Consider the following 17,704-nt stretch of genomic DNA (forward strand, 5'->3'; position numbering starts at 1 on the left):
CGCCGGGCGGGAAGGGCGGCGGCAGGCGCTTCTCGGCCGGCACCTCCACCGAGCCCTGGGGGTTGAAGCTCTGGTCGAACTGGTAGACCTTCTTGGTCAGGGACGCCCTCTGCGGCTGCGGCCCCTTGCCGCTCGCGTAGGCCAGCATCTCGTCGTCCAGCATGGGGACCGACTGGCTCCGCGACATGCTGGACACGCCGTGCTCCGGGCCCAGCATCCTGTCCGGCCGCTCGTGGCTTCCCAGGTGATCGCTCCCGGGCGCGTAGTTCTCCAGCGGGATGTTGTACACCTTGTAGGTGCCGATGTCGATCTCGTCAATGCTCTGTGACTTCTTGAATTTGCTGGACTTGATGTCCTTCATGAGTGGGGAGAGCCTCTCTGTGCTTTTGCTGATGGCGATGACACCTTTGGCAGGATCTGGGCGGCAGTGGATTTGGGAAAAGACGTTACCGAGACTCCTGCTGGGGTTGGCATCGTGATACTCCCACGGCACCCCTGGAGAGAAAGGACCCGGCATCTCAGCGGGCTCTTTGATGTGTTCTTTCCTTTCGGGCAAGGGGCTGGTGGTGGGGGTTGTCTCCAACTTGGAAGGAAAGGCGGTCCTGTCTTCAAAAGGGCTAGGGGTTCTGGTCCAGTTCTGCCAAGGATTGGAAGGAGGCACTTCTGTTTCTGGGGTGTGTCTGTGTGTCGACTGCTCCAGTTCTAAGGGAACACCGACAATCCTGTCCTGCCTGATCAAAGGCCTGCGTCCATGCGAAGACGTGCTTCTAGACTTCGAGCTTAAGAGGGGGTTACTGCTGGCGTTCTCGGCTGTGGCCTCCTCTGCCACAAACCCCGTGTTGTCGTAATGTGAGCCGTCAGGCCAGTTGTCAGGGAAAGCGTCACCCATCGGCAGCCGGTCAGGACGCTGCGGCAGATTCCCTTGGGGAACAGCCTCCCGCTGGCTGAGTAATGGCTTTGCATCAAGAGGCTGTGGGAAAGACTGCGCAATCCTGTGGACACAACGGGAAGAGAAATACGGAAATGAGGGAGCTGGGTCTTTGCCAGGAGGAGAGCAAGCAGCCAGGAAGGCCACCATCCTTTGTGTAATTGATCGTTCGTCCCCACCTGGCTTCTGATTAAGACAGCATTATTTCATGTTCCAAAAAAAAAAAAATCCACCCCTTTATCCTACTCTAATTTTTCTTTCTTTCTGGTAATTATCGCCTTCTAATATATGATGTAATTTACTTATCTGTTGTGTGTATTGTATATTGCCTTGTGTCCTCTGCTAGAATGTAAACTCACAAGGGCAGAGAGCGTTTTCTCTACAAGCCTGGCACCCAGTAGGTGTTAAACACATCTATGTTGAAGGAAGGAATTAATGAAATACATATGACTGACTCCTGGCACCCATTCCTGGAGATTCTGACTTAGTACATTTCCAAAGTACTGATTGAGGGCACCTTTCTTAAAAATGCTTGGTATATCTAATGAATCAAAAGTGTCTTCAAATAACATTGATTTGAAGGTTAGGTCTTGAAAACACTAAATGCCATTGCATAGAAAGCATATTCAGGTATTTTTTTTCCAGAATGTAAATTATATTATGACTTAGGTTTATACCAGGACTGTAGTATTTCTAGCGGATGCTTATTTTTCTAAATTCATTCTAAACCATTTTCCCACTAGTAATATTGAATTATATACATTTTATTAAGAGGAAAAGGCTTTTATGTACTTTTGCTAATGGAAAAACAGTGCATTTAGAAAATATATCTTTCAGTCCAGGTGCAGTGGTTCATGCCTGTAATCCCAGAACTTTGGGATGCTGAGACAGGAGGATTGCTTGAGTGCACAAGTTCGAGACCAGCCTGGGCAATTTAGTGAGACCTCATCTCCACACACACACACACACACAAAATTAACTGGGCATGGTGGCACGTGCCTATAGTCCTAGCTATTCGGGAAGCTGAGGCAGGAGCATTGCTTGAGCCCAGGAGTTTGAGGCTGTGATGACCTGTGATCATGCCACTGCACTCCAGCCTGGGCAACAGAATAAGAACTGGACTCAGAAAAACAAAAACAAAAACAAAACCTCAGTACTTTTCCAAAAGATTTAAATTAATTTCAGCAATAGAAAAATAATGAACTTATAAATTAAAGGAGTTTGGACATTAAGGAATAGAAAAAATTATTCATGAATTACTAAAAAAGGACATTGCCCCAAACTGGTGATATTATTATAAAAATATGAATAAAATTTATTGACTACCTATATTGTATGACAAATTTCTTTTGCTATTTGTAGTACAAAACATAGCAACGTGCTACAAAATAGAATAAGAACCAGGCGGATACCATCTTATTGAGTCACTGTGTTGTGCTTTGTGGCTCTTGTTTTTTCATCTGTGAAATGGAGTAATACAAGTAGGAGGCATTTGGAAAGGTTAAGTACTTTTAATAAGTCGTAGCTTTCCCAGGTGGTGATAAAATGATAATGATGGTTGCACTGAACACGTACTTGGTACCAGGCACATGACTACTTTGCTGGAATCTTATTTTAACTCGTAACACCATGTTGGGTGGTCAAATGTCCACATCCCTCCTCAATAAGTGTTGGGTAAACACAATGTTTGATTTTTACAATTTTCTGTTCCGACCATGTTCTCATCCTGCTAATCTCCTAGCATCCTGTCTCCCTTCATCAGTGGCCTCAACCTGTAGATGGATTCATCAGCTCTTGGAAGTCCCAGGTGAACTGCATTTGCCTACCTCCCCTTCCATCTTCTCTGTCACTCATATGCCAAATATAGTTCCAAAATTAAGAAGATGCCAGTTTCAAAAAAGTTGCTGAGCTAAAAAAGGGATTCTAAACACACCTGTTACCCCACAAAGCATTATGGACTGCATCTTTAGCTGTTGGCTGCAAGGACCCCATTTTAACCCGGGTATTAGAGGATCCGGAAGAAGCCTGGGAAGGCGAGTAGTCTGAGTAAGTGCCTGAGGAAACACTGTTATTCAGACAGTGAGTTTTGTCAACTTCAGACTCATCAGTTGATTCTGAAATTTAAAGGGGAAAAATGTCATAACACCATGGGCACAGACAATTACAAAGAAAAGCAAGTATGAAAAACAGATTCCATACTGGTTAATGTTAGAAATGCATATTTGTAAAATATTTCATAGACTACGGTGAATCGCAATTTACAACTAGTGATTCCTCATGCATGCACATGCATTCGCAGCATATTTTCCACATCAGGTTCACAATGTTACCTTTTTTGTCCTTCCCTAGCAGAACAAGTTTAGGTGGGTACAGAGGGGTCTCAGCTAATGAAGGGTGAAGTTCCCCAATCCTCATTTCATTAGCTGGATGAACAAAAGAATCCTGAGAGATATAATAATACAGGACAAGGAAAGTAAACATTTAAACAATGGTTAACCAAGATGGCTGTATCTTTATTTGGCTCTGATTCAAAGATGTGGCTCTAGAATTTAATTCATGGTGGGTACTGGGAGAAATGAACCCGCATTATCTCTGACTAAAGCACTAAATATTTATTTTAATTTAAGTGAGCCCATTTATTCATCAGACAATTTTTTTGCATGTTGCTAATATGGTTGACACTGTGCGAGGAACTGTGGAGTTTCCAAAGAAAGACAAAATGTGGCCTCGTGCCCTCTGGGAGTTTGTAATCTGGTTGGAGAGATGAAATATATAACTCGTGATAAGCCATATATAAGTCGTATGATTCATATGCAAGACATACACACGAAGAGTTCTAAGGGATGAATCCTCCAAGAACCTTAAAAGGAAAGTGTATCACTGATCATGTGTGTGTGTGTGTGGGGGGGGGTGTATTTTTGGATCCTAGCCACATTAATGTATGGTCAGGTACCATAAATCCTGCTCCTTCCACCACTTTCCCTCTTTCTTTCTGTCGTATCCAAAGTGATCATCTCTACAACTTCTCTAGTTCTATTGTGCCTTCTCCCTAAAATGCCAAGCTTTCTCATGTCCAGTCTACCCTGCTAAGTGTGCAATCTACATCCACCCCTGGAGTGTGCTGAACAACACTGGTGCATGACTATTACTTCATGCTGAAAAACATTAAAAAACCATGAATTTTAAACTTCTATAATTCAAATTATTATTCTTAGTTTACCAGGTAGTGGGGGAACATTAGGAAACACAAAATATTAAATTCTCGCTTTTGTCTAGACATAAATATTCCTTGTCTATGCCCATAAGTAGTGATGTAAATTTATGCATAGCAGCTGTCTTTCTTTTTTCCTTCAGCTTAATTTTAATTCAAAAAATAATTTTTCAATATTTTTCAGTTTTTTAATTCATTAGTATCTTCTTAATGTGACACATTTAGAAATATTTTGTTAAATCAGAAAAGAATATACTTGAGGACAACAATATCACACATTTTAAACGTCCTGTCTTAAAATAAAAGTAACTGGTTGGTGCAATGAACAGACAGAAACTCCTACTATAAATTGCCCAGAACTCCCTTAGCAACAGGTTTAGGTCTAGGGTACTGCAGACAAAAACACCTATTTCTTTAACTTTTGGTTTAAGTTCTATGTTTTGGAATGTTTTGGGTAAGGTTTATACAAAAATATTTGCCTTGATACTTGTTAATTATACTTGTTAATTAATTAAGTACACTTGATACTTGTTAATTTTTTAAAAAGACTATTTCAATAGAAGAACACTGAAAGATCATCTAGTCCGGCCCTTTCATTTTCGAGAGATGGGTTCCGAGCCTCAGCTCAAGCCTCAGCTCAAGTGTAAGTCCACATAGATAAGCGGCCTTGGAGCAGAATTCTCTTGGGTCCATTACAGCACTCTTTTCTCGTATTCTGCTGCCTCCTGGTGAGCTCAGCTGTGATCACACCAGGGACTTAAATGAAGCCTCAGACTTGAAGAGGAATAGGAAACAGTGGGATTGATGAAAAAACTCTGTAGCAGAGGAGGAAAGTTAGCGTTTTCATAGATTCTCAAAGCTATTTTTCAAAGATTTGGCATAAGAAACATATGATAAAGTTTTGAAGTGACAGAATAGAGAATAAAAGCCCTTAAATAGTCTTGTAGAAATTTACAAGAATATGTGAGTTTGAGAAACAGTACCATGAAAGGCATAAAACATGAGGGCTTGCCAAAATAATTTCAGTTACAAGGTGTCATATTTCCATTCCATTTCTATTTTCATCATGTATTAATTAGATTGTCTCAGGCAAGCCAGTGCACTTTTTTGGACCTTATTCAAGTCATCATTAAAATGAAGGTAACAGATAAAAGGAATCAGTGCTAATTCCTGTCTAGTACTAACATTTTATGAATCTAAAGGTAAACTTGTTTGCTGAAACAATATTCTGAAAAGGAAATATTCTTATGACACAATTGAAGATAAGAATTGTGTTTTGCTCAAAAACAAAACAAAACAGAAACACAACAAAGCAAACCAAATACTTGTACAAATACAGAATGTTAACCTAAATAAAGGTTTCATTTTTTTTCCTCATACCTTACACAGTCAGCACCCAAGTCATCTCATTTTTATTGATCAACTTTTCAACTTGTATCCCAAAATTGTGACCAGAACTCTGCATAGTAGCCATGGTCTAACTCAGATTCAAGTTTCTGACCGTGTTCAAGAATTTCCAAGTGAATCAAAAAAGAACCTTATAGTGAATGAATCCTGACCAGGAAGAGAGTATAATTACCACGTAATTATAAACTTACATTGTTCTCTAGAGTTCTGTGGCCTTCCACCTAGGAGTGTGACATTTCTGAAGCAAGAATGATGAATCTGCACTGATCCACGTAGATTCTCTTATCTTAATGTGCAAAGGGATGATGGTGATGAGGTCAATGATGATAATAGCTACCAGTTATGGAGCATTGATAACATTTACTACTGTCCTTCTATGCTAAACACTTATCTCTATTGCCCTTGTTAATTATTTAAAAGACAACCTTATTTTTTTTTTACCTTTTTAAGTTAATTATTATGATCATTTTTGTTTTTACAGATAAGGAAATGAAGCTCAGGGAGGTAAAGACATAATTCCAAGTAACCAACTTAATAAGTGGTAGAGCCAGGATTTGAACTGGATCTGCACTACTCAGAGGTCTTCTATGTGATACTGTATATATCATATTGTCTGTTCTAAGGAATGCTCATGGGCTTTACAGAGAAGACAAAGGTAACTGTCCAACAAGGCAAAGTTATCATTGACCTGGTTTCTATAAATTACTTTATAGGCGCTGGATGAGTTTCTGTTGGAAAAGTGGGCAAAGTTTTTGGGACTCCTTCTGGTAAGGAGATAGAAGTCGGGGGAAGGAAAGGTAAATTTTCTTTTAGTAACCCCATTGCCCTTCCACTGTTCAAACTTAATCTCAGCTGCTACTGCCATAGGGAAAAGGAGCCTAAGGCAGAAGTCAAATGAAAAAAAAAATGCTTATTTTTGAGCTTTTGAGAGTCCAATTCTAGCATTAATAAAGGCAATTTAAAGACTATTTTAAGGGTAACTGCCAATTGTCTGTTACTGGGAGAGAGAGGTGGCTCCTCTTTAGAGAAAAATTGGGCTGAACTTTCTAAAAGCAGGAAAAGAGCAGAACATTTTTGAACTTGGTGGCAGACATGGCGAACAGTGTCCAAGAAGTGACTCCCAGAAGGATTAAAGGAGGATGGGGCAGAAATTGACACATCACTCTTTTGAGGAAGGGGAGGAAGTTATCATTGACTGTAGCCTTCCCCTGTGCCTCAAACGGTGCTTGGAGCTGTATATAAATACCTGTTATCATCTGATTTCATCTTCACACAAACTCTGAAAGGGTGTTGTTGTTGTTGTTATTCTTATTATTTAAATCAGGAAATCAAGGCTCAGAAAGGATTTAGGAACCTTATTTGTCAAGAGCACAAAACTGGTAACAAGTAGAACCAAGATTCAGATTCTGGGATAGACTTATAATCCCTACTCCTTGTTTCCCAAACCGTGCTCTGAGGCACCTATGCCATGGGTTCTATTAAATGCTCAAGGGAAACAAAGCAATGCTTGACATCAGTCGGAGACATTGTACAAAATGCTTGCTTGAGGTAGTGCTCAGTCTCAACATTAGACTGCATATTCCTTTTGATGAAGCTGGGTTTTTGGTGGCTGCCAGGTTAAAAAAGCAAGGGGCATTTGGAAATCAACGTGAAACAGAAATTAGAGTGGTGGTATCCACCATGATTCCTAGGTTTGATAATGTGGGTGTTGTCCGACATGGGCACGTATCCCAGCAATATTCTGGTTACTTAAGAATGATAAAAGGATTATCTTTTATTTTTATCTTAAAGATGTGGGGTACAATTTGGGGTTAGGTATACAAATGGTCATCACACAGGTAAAGTTTGGGCTTCACTTTGATCCCCACTTTACCTAGTTTGAGAAAAAGTATTATCTTCTCTTTCAATTGATGTACATTGAGTTTTCAAATGGTCACTAAGTTAGGGCATAAATACTAAGTTGTTTGGGTCTAGCTACTTAAATGAGACTGTTAGGTCTTTCTTTTGATCTAGGGTCACTGCAACAAAATTACTGAGACATTGAGAGCATTTATACCAAGGGTTTATCCAACGTACAGGTGATAAAGTATGGATAGGCAAGGCAGCCAACAGTCAATTAATTGTTTAGTCAACAAAAACTCAGAAATTGTCTTTGTCTTCAATGAACTTCTAGTTAAACAGAGAGACAGACATGTTACCAGAATTATAATACTAGATTATACCAATTATTCAACAAATATGTATTGTGCTCCTACTCCAAATTAGGTCCTGTCCTAGACCCTGGGAATACAGAGATGGACAAGATAGAAATAGTCCCTTCCCTCATGAAACTTACAGTCTGAAGTCAATAAGCAAAGCAATCAAGAATTTTTTTCATTATATTTAATGCTAATAAACAGGGTGATGTGATGTTTAGCTGATCATGGTGATCAGGGAAGGCCTTCTTGTAGAGGTGACTTTTAAGCTGAAACGTGAATGATGAGGAAATGTTACCCACGGGAAGAGGCAATGCCATCTTTGCAAGGCACTACAAAGGAACATCTCCCTGGCCTTGTTCTGATGGGTCTCCTGGACTTATTTCTTATCTAGCAAAATGTATGGCAAAACTCTTGGCATATAGCTGACAACTAGAAAGGGAACAGTAAATGTTGATTAACCTTTCTTTTCCCCCTTCCTCAGCTGCACTTTCAACTTATTTACCTTGTTTTTTTCGTTCTGCTTTTCCACTTCTGGTCCTGCCTATCTCTATTCTTTGTTGTTTTTTTTCCCCTTGGTTTTACATATTTAATCACATGGATCATGGACCATGTGATTAAATATGGAATATATTTAAATATGAATATGTCATGCAGTGTGTAATGCCCTCTTCCACATTCTTGGCAGTGTGAACTAAATCATAATGAGTCAAAAATGGCATACACGTGTAAAATATATAATAAATGCTTAGTATACACGAATCAGCTAGAATCTTGGGGTTATCTGTGTTTATTATATTTAGACACTGAAAAAAGTGTGACCCCTTACTTTGACTGCAACTAATTTGAGACAGGAGGATGATACAGAAAGCAACAGCTTCTCCTTGCTCTAGGATGGTTAAAAGTTAGGAAAGAAGATCTAGAATCTCAATTTTAGATAAAGTATTGTGATCACCAGAAAAATTTCTAATCAAGAGGTAAAGACCAGATTAAGAAGAAAGCTAAAAAAGGGGTGGGGCAACTCACACATATAAATATAAGGCTGAAGGTTGAGCTTGAATCTTAGCCTTTTCTCATGTGGCTACTGCAGCTAACTGAGAAGCTTAGATTTTATAAGAAGGCACTGTAGTGTTTTTAAGAAGGGCAAAGCTAGGATTAGGCTTGTGTTTTAGAAAGATCATTGGCAAGGCAATGAAGAGGCTGGGGACAAGAGAAGTCAAGAAACAGTGTTTCCAGCAATACAGGGCAGAGTTGAGAGCCTGAGGAGTCAGAGGAGACACATGTAGGTGAAAATGTACAAGCTTTGTTAATTATTTGGAAGGGGCAGAGAGTGTAGAGAAAGAAGGAAAGAGAAATCAGGATGCCTCTCAAATTTATAGCTTGAGAGAACCGATAGATAATGGTGCCACCTGAGCTCAAGATCAAGCATATGGGAGCTAAAGCAAATTTGGGGAAGAAACATTAAATTTAATTTTGGGATATGTTAAGCTTGAAGTGCTTGTGGGACAGTTTTAAGATTTACTTTCTCTACTCCAGGATTATTCTTAAATTTATGAACAAAGCCATCTTTTCCCGGCCTCATCTATCCCATTCTTGCATTAAGAAATTATCCAGTTTATACCTTTCCATGATTATAGTTACTTTGATGTTAAACTGTGATTACAGGAGATTTTTTTTTTTTTTTTTGAGTAGGAGTCTTACTCTGTCATCCAGACTGGAGTGCAGTGGCTGCTCCCAGCCACCGCAGCCTCAACCTGCTGAGCTCCAGCGATCCTTCCCCCCCAGCCTTCCGAATAGCCGGAATTACAGGCGCGCGCTACCATGCCCGGCTGATTTTTTGATTTATTGTAGAGATGAGGTCTCACCAAGTTGCCCAGGCGGGTCTTGAACCCGCGGGCTCAGGCAATCCACTCACCTCGGCCTCCCAAGGCACGGGATTACAGGCTGAGCCACTGAGCCCGGCCAGGAGATTTAAGTATAAAGAAATTTACAATGTATGTAATTTGCATGTACCTGCTAAGTGTTGGCCTTTTTCTTTTTTATATTACTGCAATATCTTAGAGATATGAGAGTCTGTTGCTTTGCTATAGCATATGTGCAATGTTTGGAAAACAGAATGTACAGTGATACTGATTTCATAAGTAAAAAGTGATGAAAAAATAGTTGAGAATTTTTTTTCCTTAGAAATCCACCGTATGCCCCTCTCTAGAGCAGGTTGGGGCCTCGTCTGGCAGATATGCACACTGTGCTTATTTTTGCTCAAGATCTTCCCTCTGTCTGAGATGTCCCCCTCCCTTTCTTGCTTTAAAAAAATCATCTAGTCGTTAATCTGCAGTCCAACTATAACAATTTAGGGTATTATGTTCTGTGTCACACAACCAACCATGTGATTATATTTTATATATGTTCTCTAATTGCTTCATGAGTGGAAGTGTTTCTGGCTAGGTTTTAAATTCTTTGGAAATTATAGATACATTTTGTATTTCTTTTCTTTCTCTCACAGTGTTTAGCACAGTGTTACACATACAGTTGGTGTTTAATAAAGGCAACAAATTGATGCTTTGAAATGCAGATTTGTAAAAGAGTTTTGTCAATCTAAATTTTTTAGAAGTAATTATGTGAACTTCCAGATGTGCTCATACCAGTTATGTTTCTAATGAAGATACAAGAGATGATAACCAAATTAACTGAAGAGTTGATGAAATAGTAGTTGAATTCTTTTCAGATCACACAGATCAATAAGGATACATTTCTAACTCATCCTAAAATATGGGAATTAGGCTTCACATGACTAGATTCCATAAAACCAAATTTAAAAGTTATCTCTCTTGTTGTTAATAATAGTAATCCTGTAAAGGTTGAGACCCAAATACAAGAGCACTTAAAGATTGTGCTCTAAATCTGATTAGAAATTTTACTGAGATTTGCAGAATAAAAAAATCTTTGGTAAAATAAACGTCTGGGGTAGCCAAATACTATCGCTAATAGGATATAACTCACTCCCTGGCCAGACCTAGCTGGGTGACTGGCTATTCCTTCTGTGTGTATTGGAACTTTTGGAGCTGCGTTAATGACATTCAGCCATGAGGGTAGCATTTGCCTATGATTTATTAAATGCAACCCTTGTAATTTGAAAGAGTAAAGAGATCACTTATATTTTAGAGAAGAAAATACACTTATCAAAGGAGAATTACTAGGCTAAAAACACATTTAATAGTCCAAAAAATCCAAACCGCACTAGCAGTTACCAATAACCTTCAAATACCTCCACTGTAATCTCCTTTGGGGCTACCGGCCACTTGTGTTCGTATTTTTCTTTCACAGTTTGCTCCGTGTTAGCAGCTGGGTTTGAATTCTCAACACGCACTCCATGGCTTGGCTTACCCACCAGATTTTGAACAGACTTTACCATATTCTTTAAATCCTCTGGGTAAGGAGTTGGGTATCGTTTTAGGTTTATTTCAACCTAGAAGTTTATAAAAAGAAATTTGACATAAAAGTAACTTTAGCAAGCATGACCACAAAGCTAAGCCATTGTATGTACAATTGTATAACCAAATGCAATACAGTGAGTGTTGAGCTGGCTGAGAAATTCTGTAAGAGAGCAGAACACACAGTGTTCTTACTTTCAGCCTCGTGGGATTTCTCCTTACCCCTTCCCACCCTTCTGGATTACAAAGAAGCTTTGAATTATACTCTGTCTTTAGGCCTATCTTGTAGATGGCTGAAACAGTAGTAGGTCAAACACTTAGGTGACTAGTAATCTCCGAAAAATTTAATCAAGTTACTACCGGTTGTTTTTGTATTTTAGAGACTGTTTCCTTCCCTATCTTGTATTTGTAAGTAATAATTCTGATGTTAAGAATATCTTTGGGGTACCAAGAGATGATGGGAGGAGACCTCAAAAGATTTCTAAATAGAGTTGTATTTTTTTAAATATTAAGTTTACAATGTTGGCTGCCCAAATATGTATTAGCATGTTACATCAAAAGGTAGGATAGATAATTCTTGTTAATACCTTAATAAATTGCTTCAGAGTGACTTTTAGATTTAGTTTTTACACCAAGAAAGTAACATGTTTCTTGGGTAACATCTTACAATAAAATGAAAATTGAAACAATTTTGTAAGACATTTTAGGTAAATGTACACATTTTAGCTTTTATTTGTCCAACTATTTATTTCCATTTTTGAATTCATTTTGGGAGTATCAATCTGACTTTTGAGAACACATATTAATGACTGCTCTTAGCATTAAATATATAGTGAGAAAATATGTGATATTCCATATAGAATATCCCACCATCAAGGTACTTATCATAATATATTTAAAATAGAATAAATATAAGTTGTGCATGCTGATTAAAAGGGAGTGAGAGAAAAAATAAAGGGTAGAGTTACTTGGCCTGGCCTGTTCCAACAGTCATGACTTTTTGCATCTGAGTAGAACCAACTTTGCAAAATGGAATGGTTTACATGATTCTGGTGAGTCCACGTCCGTGCAAAGAGCATGTGTGTGTGAGAGGAGGGCAGAAGGAGAGAAGGGGGAAGAGGAGCTGAAAATAGCAACAGGAAGAAAGGAGAAGGAGGGAGGCACGTACATACCCCCCCACCCATGCAGTTCATGGGATGTCAGAAACTATGATGGTGGCATAGATCTGAGGAGGATGAATGCGCATTCAAACGCTTTTGCTCATCTGCAGTTTTAGCAGCACATCCACCAACTGTGTGATTCTTCTAGTGTTTTGTCTTCCTTGCGGCTCACTTCCTTTATCAAACACTGGAACTGGACTTCACTAGCCGGGTTCTAACATCCCTTTCAATACTAAAAATACAAAATTATTTTTCCAATAATTATTTGGAAAGCTCACAAAAAACAGGTAATTTTGTTAATGTGTTATTTAAATGCAGTTCAGTCTCTTTAAGTTGCCAAATGAATAAGGATAAAATTGATAATATATAGAAATAAAGCTATAAAAATATAACCCAAGACAAAGTTAGACTTGACAGAAAAAAAAAGTATAAGTTGTTGTAATATAAATACATCCCAGGGCACTTAATTTACAATGCATTCTTAAATAAACATAAAAATAATTTTATCTGTGCTAGTCAAAGTCCATTGGGATGCATGCATTCTTGGATCTGCTGTTTAAATTGGTATTTGAAATGTTAATCATAAATTATATTGTTGAACTTGATTAAAAGTACTTGACATCAAAGCACTTTTGTAAAAAAAATACGTTTTAAACATGTAAACTGTAGAATGGTATGACTATCATGCTAATTAAGAACATCTTTTTTATTTTTAATAACCAGTGGCAAACAAATAAAAAAATTAGCTAAAGTAGGTAATTCCATTAAAATTCTATGCAACTTAAAAAATCCTCAACACTAAAATTACATTTATAAACCAAATGAAAGGCAAAAGAAATGTGAAGTGTTTTCCTTAACTGAATCAAACACTTCACTGAATAATGGAATCTATTTTTGGTAGATGCCATGTCCCACTTGACATAATTAGATAACTATTTACTAATGACCATGGTATCGATATGTTCTGGTTGTTTTGTAAGTAAGTAAATGTGATATTTTGGTCATATCACTAGAATATGTCTGAACGTTTTATTTCTGTAACAATATTTTCATCTAGAAACACATTTACCATGTGACTAATAAGGCTTAAGCTTATGACTGAACTTATGTGGTCATTTCACACTATTTTCCTAAAAGAAGACTCTCCTGAAACTGTGGAAACTACATGCCTCATAAAGCTTGAATCTGTTGCAGCTACAAGGGAAACTCCTTACATGCCACTTACTGGCCTACTTGCAGAACGATCTGGACTTGGAGTTAGAAGACTTGAACTGAAGGCACAGGCTCACTCCCAACTAGCTATCAGCCACTAATCCTTCTGTTGTTTCTACTCATGTAAAATCGGAATGATAAGATATCTCTCACATACGTGGGTTAATTTAGAGCTAAAATGAGAAGACTGTGAAGGTCCTTTGAAAATGTGCAGGTATATGCAGAAATTGGACGCCATCTCTAATGTCAGATTTTATTTATGTGTTTTTAAAGTCTAGATTTCTGTGGTAATCTAGACTCTCCTCTGTGTAAGTATAGCCATAATGTCTGTATCTGTCTGGATCTTTTTTTCAGATTGTATGCAGCAGCAGTTATCATTCAGTCAGCACCTACCATGTACCAAGCATCACGCTAAAGGTTTTCTAGGAACATTTAATTTATTATAATTACTTATATGATAAACAATCATATTTATCATTAATCCTATATGTTTAAAAATGATCATTTATATACTAGATGATAAGTGAACATTAAGTAACTACAGAATTAATAATTAATTTGTAACTGAATCTCATTTAAATGTCATAGCCCATTGTAGCAGCTGTTCCTACTTTGTAGTAAGAAAGCTGGGGCTCAGACAGCCTAACTTGCCTAAAGTCAGGCAGTTGGCAGCGTGATGCCCAGGTCTTCTGACTCCAAGGTGTGTCACACAGGGCTATTTAGACCAGAGATGTTCCTAGCACAGGACAGCACATCGTTAAATAATATCGTGGGAGAGATGCTAGATGTCTAAGATGTGAATTTTGTGAGTTAAATAAAATAATTTCAGTTATTTAGACAATCTAAGAAACAGGTTATTTTATAATTTCTTTTCAAATGAAACTATAGTATCTTATAATTCTACTATATCCACAAGCTCTGAGCAGCATATTTTATGCTGTTTTTACAGACGGTTTTGCTTTCCTATGTTTCAACTCCTGGATGCAGAGCTTCAGAAATGTATAAACATGATCACTAACTAACCCAGTTCTGTAATACCCAAATACTAAAGCAGTTTCTTTACATTGCTGAGTATATGGGCTATCACTATTCCCTTATTCTAGTATGGGATAAAAAAATATAAATTCATTTATTATACACTAGGTGGGAAATCTGTCAATTGTATTCCTGTAAAACTGTTGTGTTTATCACTCACTATAGAGTATTTGCTCATTTCACATATACATTTTATTAAAATGCAAAATTTTTAAGAAAATATTATTTTGTTTTAATTTTGAAAAACAAATGTTTCACAACATTCTGTGTATCTCATTTAAATCAAGCACAGTAAGTGCAAATAGCAGCTGCAAGATGTTGGAGACCCCAAAATTTAGCAATGAAGAAAAAATTACTTAATGTTAATAGCCAGGGCACTTAGAAATGATATCTTGAATTCATACAGAACTTGGAATATATTTCATATCATGACTGAATTTTAATTTGATCACAAATTCCAGTAAGAGAAACAATAGTTAATAATTTAATCACTGATTAAGTATTACCTTATTCTAGGAATTAATTGAATATTTTGTGAAGAAAATCTATAGCAATTTTAGCTAGAAAAATGCATTCTAAGCTTGCCTTATATTGTAGAAAGAATATAAGACACCAAATAAACATTAGTCCATTACATGTGGAGAGCAAAGTCACACAAAGTGCAGGGTTCTTTTGTGTTCCCTTAAGACATGCTCTTCCCCTGCTGGCTTCTTAAAGCACCCCACCCACTGAGATAAGGATGCCTCATTTGCCACAACTCCCAAGCCAGTCTTCTCTTACAGGAATTCATGTTATCTGTGTCTTCAAATTAAATGAAATCGATGCTTTTCAACAGGTGTCCATCTTTGTGCTTAAAGTGCATGATCAGTAAATCTCAATTCTCGTGCTACTTTAGGAATCAAATGTTAACTATTTAACCCCTCCCAGAATTGACATGATAAAAAAATGTGTGTATGTGTGGAGAGGACAATTTGGACTGTATTAATAGTGTCATTAACATTCTGCTCTAATATTGGTATTCCACACTTTAAATTAAAGAAAAAAAACACACAAATAAAAATGAAGCACCCAAATAAAAAACCATGCCAGACATCCCACCAAAAGACACCTTGCATCGCTGCTCCCTCCCAGACTCAGTCCTCCCATCCCATTGCCAATGTCAATAAACAGAAAATTAAATTGGGACCAGACACTGGCAGTTGGCAGGTTTCTAAGTGATCAGCATTTCCCACCCCAAGTCATGCAGAACATACCCATACACCATGTTCCAAGGTTGACTCTACACGGGGGTTCTCCTACCCCCAACGCCTAGGCCTACCTGTCTGCCACTTAGAGAGGGAAGAGTGGTGGACTGTGCTGCCACTGGCAATGGCGTACACATACTCCTCTCCGGCTGGAGGCCGCTTATGCAACCCCATGCCAGCTGGGGGTCATTCTGGGGGACGGGCATATCTTGGATCTGCTGATCACACCTGGCCCACGGTGTGCAGCAATCGCCAGACAGTCTGGCAGGTTGGAGTGTAATCCCACGCTGGCCCCTTTCCCAGGGGGCTGGGCAGGAGAGCTCCTGTGGGAGAAGGAATCTCCATTTTCTGGGAGAAAGAGGAGCGCTGTAGCAATACTTTCACTTGACCATTTTTCTACTCTCAAGATTTTTCTTTCACTCTGGGTAATGCATTTAAAACAACCATCATAAAATTAGTTTTAAATCTGTGTAATAAAGCAGTACTAATATTATATGAAGCGATAGGGTTGTAATTTCTTCACACAATGCAGCAATCATATACACTGTACACACTACAAGTAGGGCATTATACTCTAGTCCGTTTGAAAGTTCACAATGGTTCCTTTTCAAACTCCATATAAATGAAAGGTAAAGTGGTGCTAAGTTTAATGTACATGTAATGAACCAGAAAAATGTGATTAATTCAGGGTAAAATTGCAATGTAGTCCATTCATCATACTTTCATGATGATTTATTTAGAAGTTTGTTTGTGCTCTAATTTGTCCAATAGCTAATAGCATTGGAAATATTCAAATTAGTCAAAACCAAGTAGTTTGAGACTTTGGAAACACACATTGTTTCACTAATATATAAATAAACCAAATGTAAATAAACAGAAAAAATACTCTAAAGTATAATGAACCTACTCTGATTATAAACAACCCTGGTCATGTAACACACAAACAGCTTCTAAATAAGTTTGCATTTACCATATTTCATGTTTTCATTGACACATATACCAGGGTATATTAAAAGCACTCTTTTCTTCCAGTATCCTTTGAATATAGATGCTTAAGAAGAAGCATGTCGTTTTTGACAATTCAATGAAACATAAAAATGGATCAGAGGTCCAGTATAGAATGCATCATCCATTGGTTCTGGATTTAACACATGAAATCCTTGAAAGAAGAATTGAAATGTTCTAAAGATTTGTTGGTTTTTTGTTTTTTAGGAATTCACAAGTTTTAAAAATGCCTCTTTGGTTGTTAGATAACACTAATCAACTATCCAAAAACATTTTGGTTTAAACTCAAATTTTTAACAAAATGTTTATTTTAGATTTGGAAACTCATTTTGGATTCTCCATAATGATTTAGGTAGACCTTTCAGTAAGTGCCCGTGGATTGATTTAAAAAATAAAGTTTAGAAAATATGAAAAGGAGGGGACAGAGAAGAACATATCACATAATCTAGATTTACCCATAGAATTATATACAATTATTTAGTTAATTAGTGGCTGAGAGTGAGGGCTGTTAGTACTCATGACAGAAAAAGTGCACAGATAATATAAAAAAATAAATGAGAGATTTGTGATGTTACCATGATGATAACATGAAAACCTGATGTTGGTAAAATCTGAATTGATTCCATGACATTTAAACATTTAAAAAACAGAGAAAGACAGCATTTTGCTTGTTTGTTTTGTGGCAAAGTCTCACTCTGTCACCCAGGCTGTAGGGCAGTGGCACAATCATGGTTCACCACAGTTGCGACCTGCTGGGCTCAGGAACTCCTTCTGTCTCAGCCTCCTGAGTAGTTGGGACTACAGGTGTGCAGAACCACATCTGGCTAATATTTTGATTTTTTTGTAGAGATGTGGTCTTGCTATATTGCCCAGACT

At 37.9% G+C, this 17,704-nt stretch overlaps 1 protein-coding gene across 1 annotated transcript in view; it reads right to left on the bottom strand.

The window, feature by feature from the left end:
* The window catches only part of LOC103266952 (leucine-rich repeat-containing protein 7-like), a gene marked incomplete at its 5' end in the record, with an annotated part of 62,688 nt that extends 46,517 nt beyond the window's left edge, over positions 1 to 16,171 (bottom strand). The window contains 5 exon segments of the mRNA XM_021715585.1: positions 1 to 992; positions 2,862 to 3,042; positions 3,259 to 3,370; positions 11,007 to 11,207; positions 15,898 to 16,171. The exon segment at positions 1 to 992 is cut by the window's left edge and continues 5 nt beyond it. Of these exon segments, the coding sequence (XP_021571260.1) occupies positions 1 to 992; positions 2,862 to 3,042; positions 3,259 to 3,370; positions 11,007 to 11,207; positions 15,898 to 16,171 (1,760 nt within the window).
* Between the last annotated feature and the right edge of the window lie 1,533 nt (positions 16,172 to 17,704).

This window comes from Carlito syrichta, unplaced genomic scaffold (genome assembly GCF_000164805.1).
Source record: "Carlito syrichta isolate Samal-C Ts95f unplaced genomic scaffold, Tarsius_syrichta-2.0.1 Scaffold101911, whole genome shotgun sequence".
In the NCBI taxonomy this organism is placed as follows: domain Eukaryota; kingdom Metazoa; phylum Chordata; class Mammalia; order Primates; family Tarsiidae; genus Carlito; species Carlito syrichta.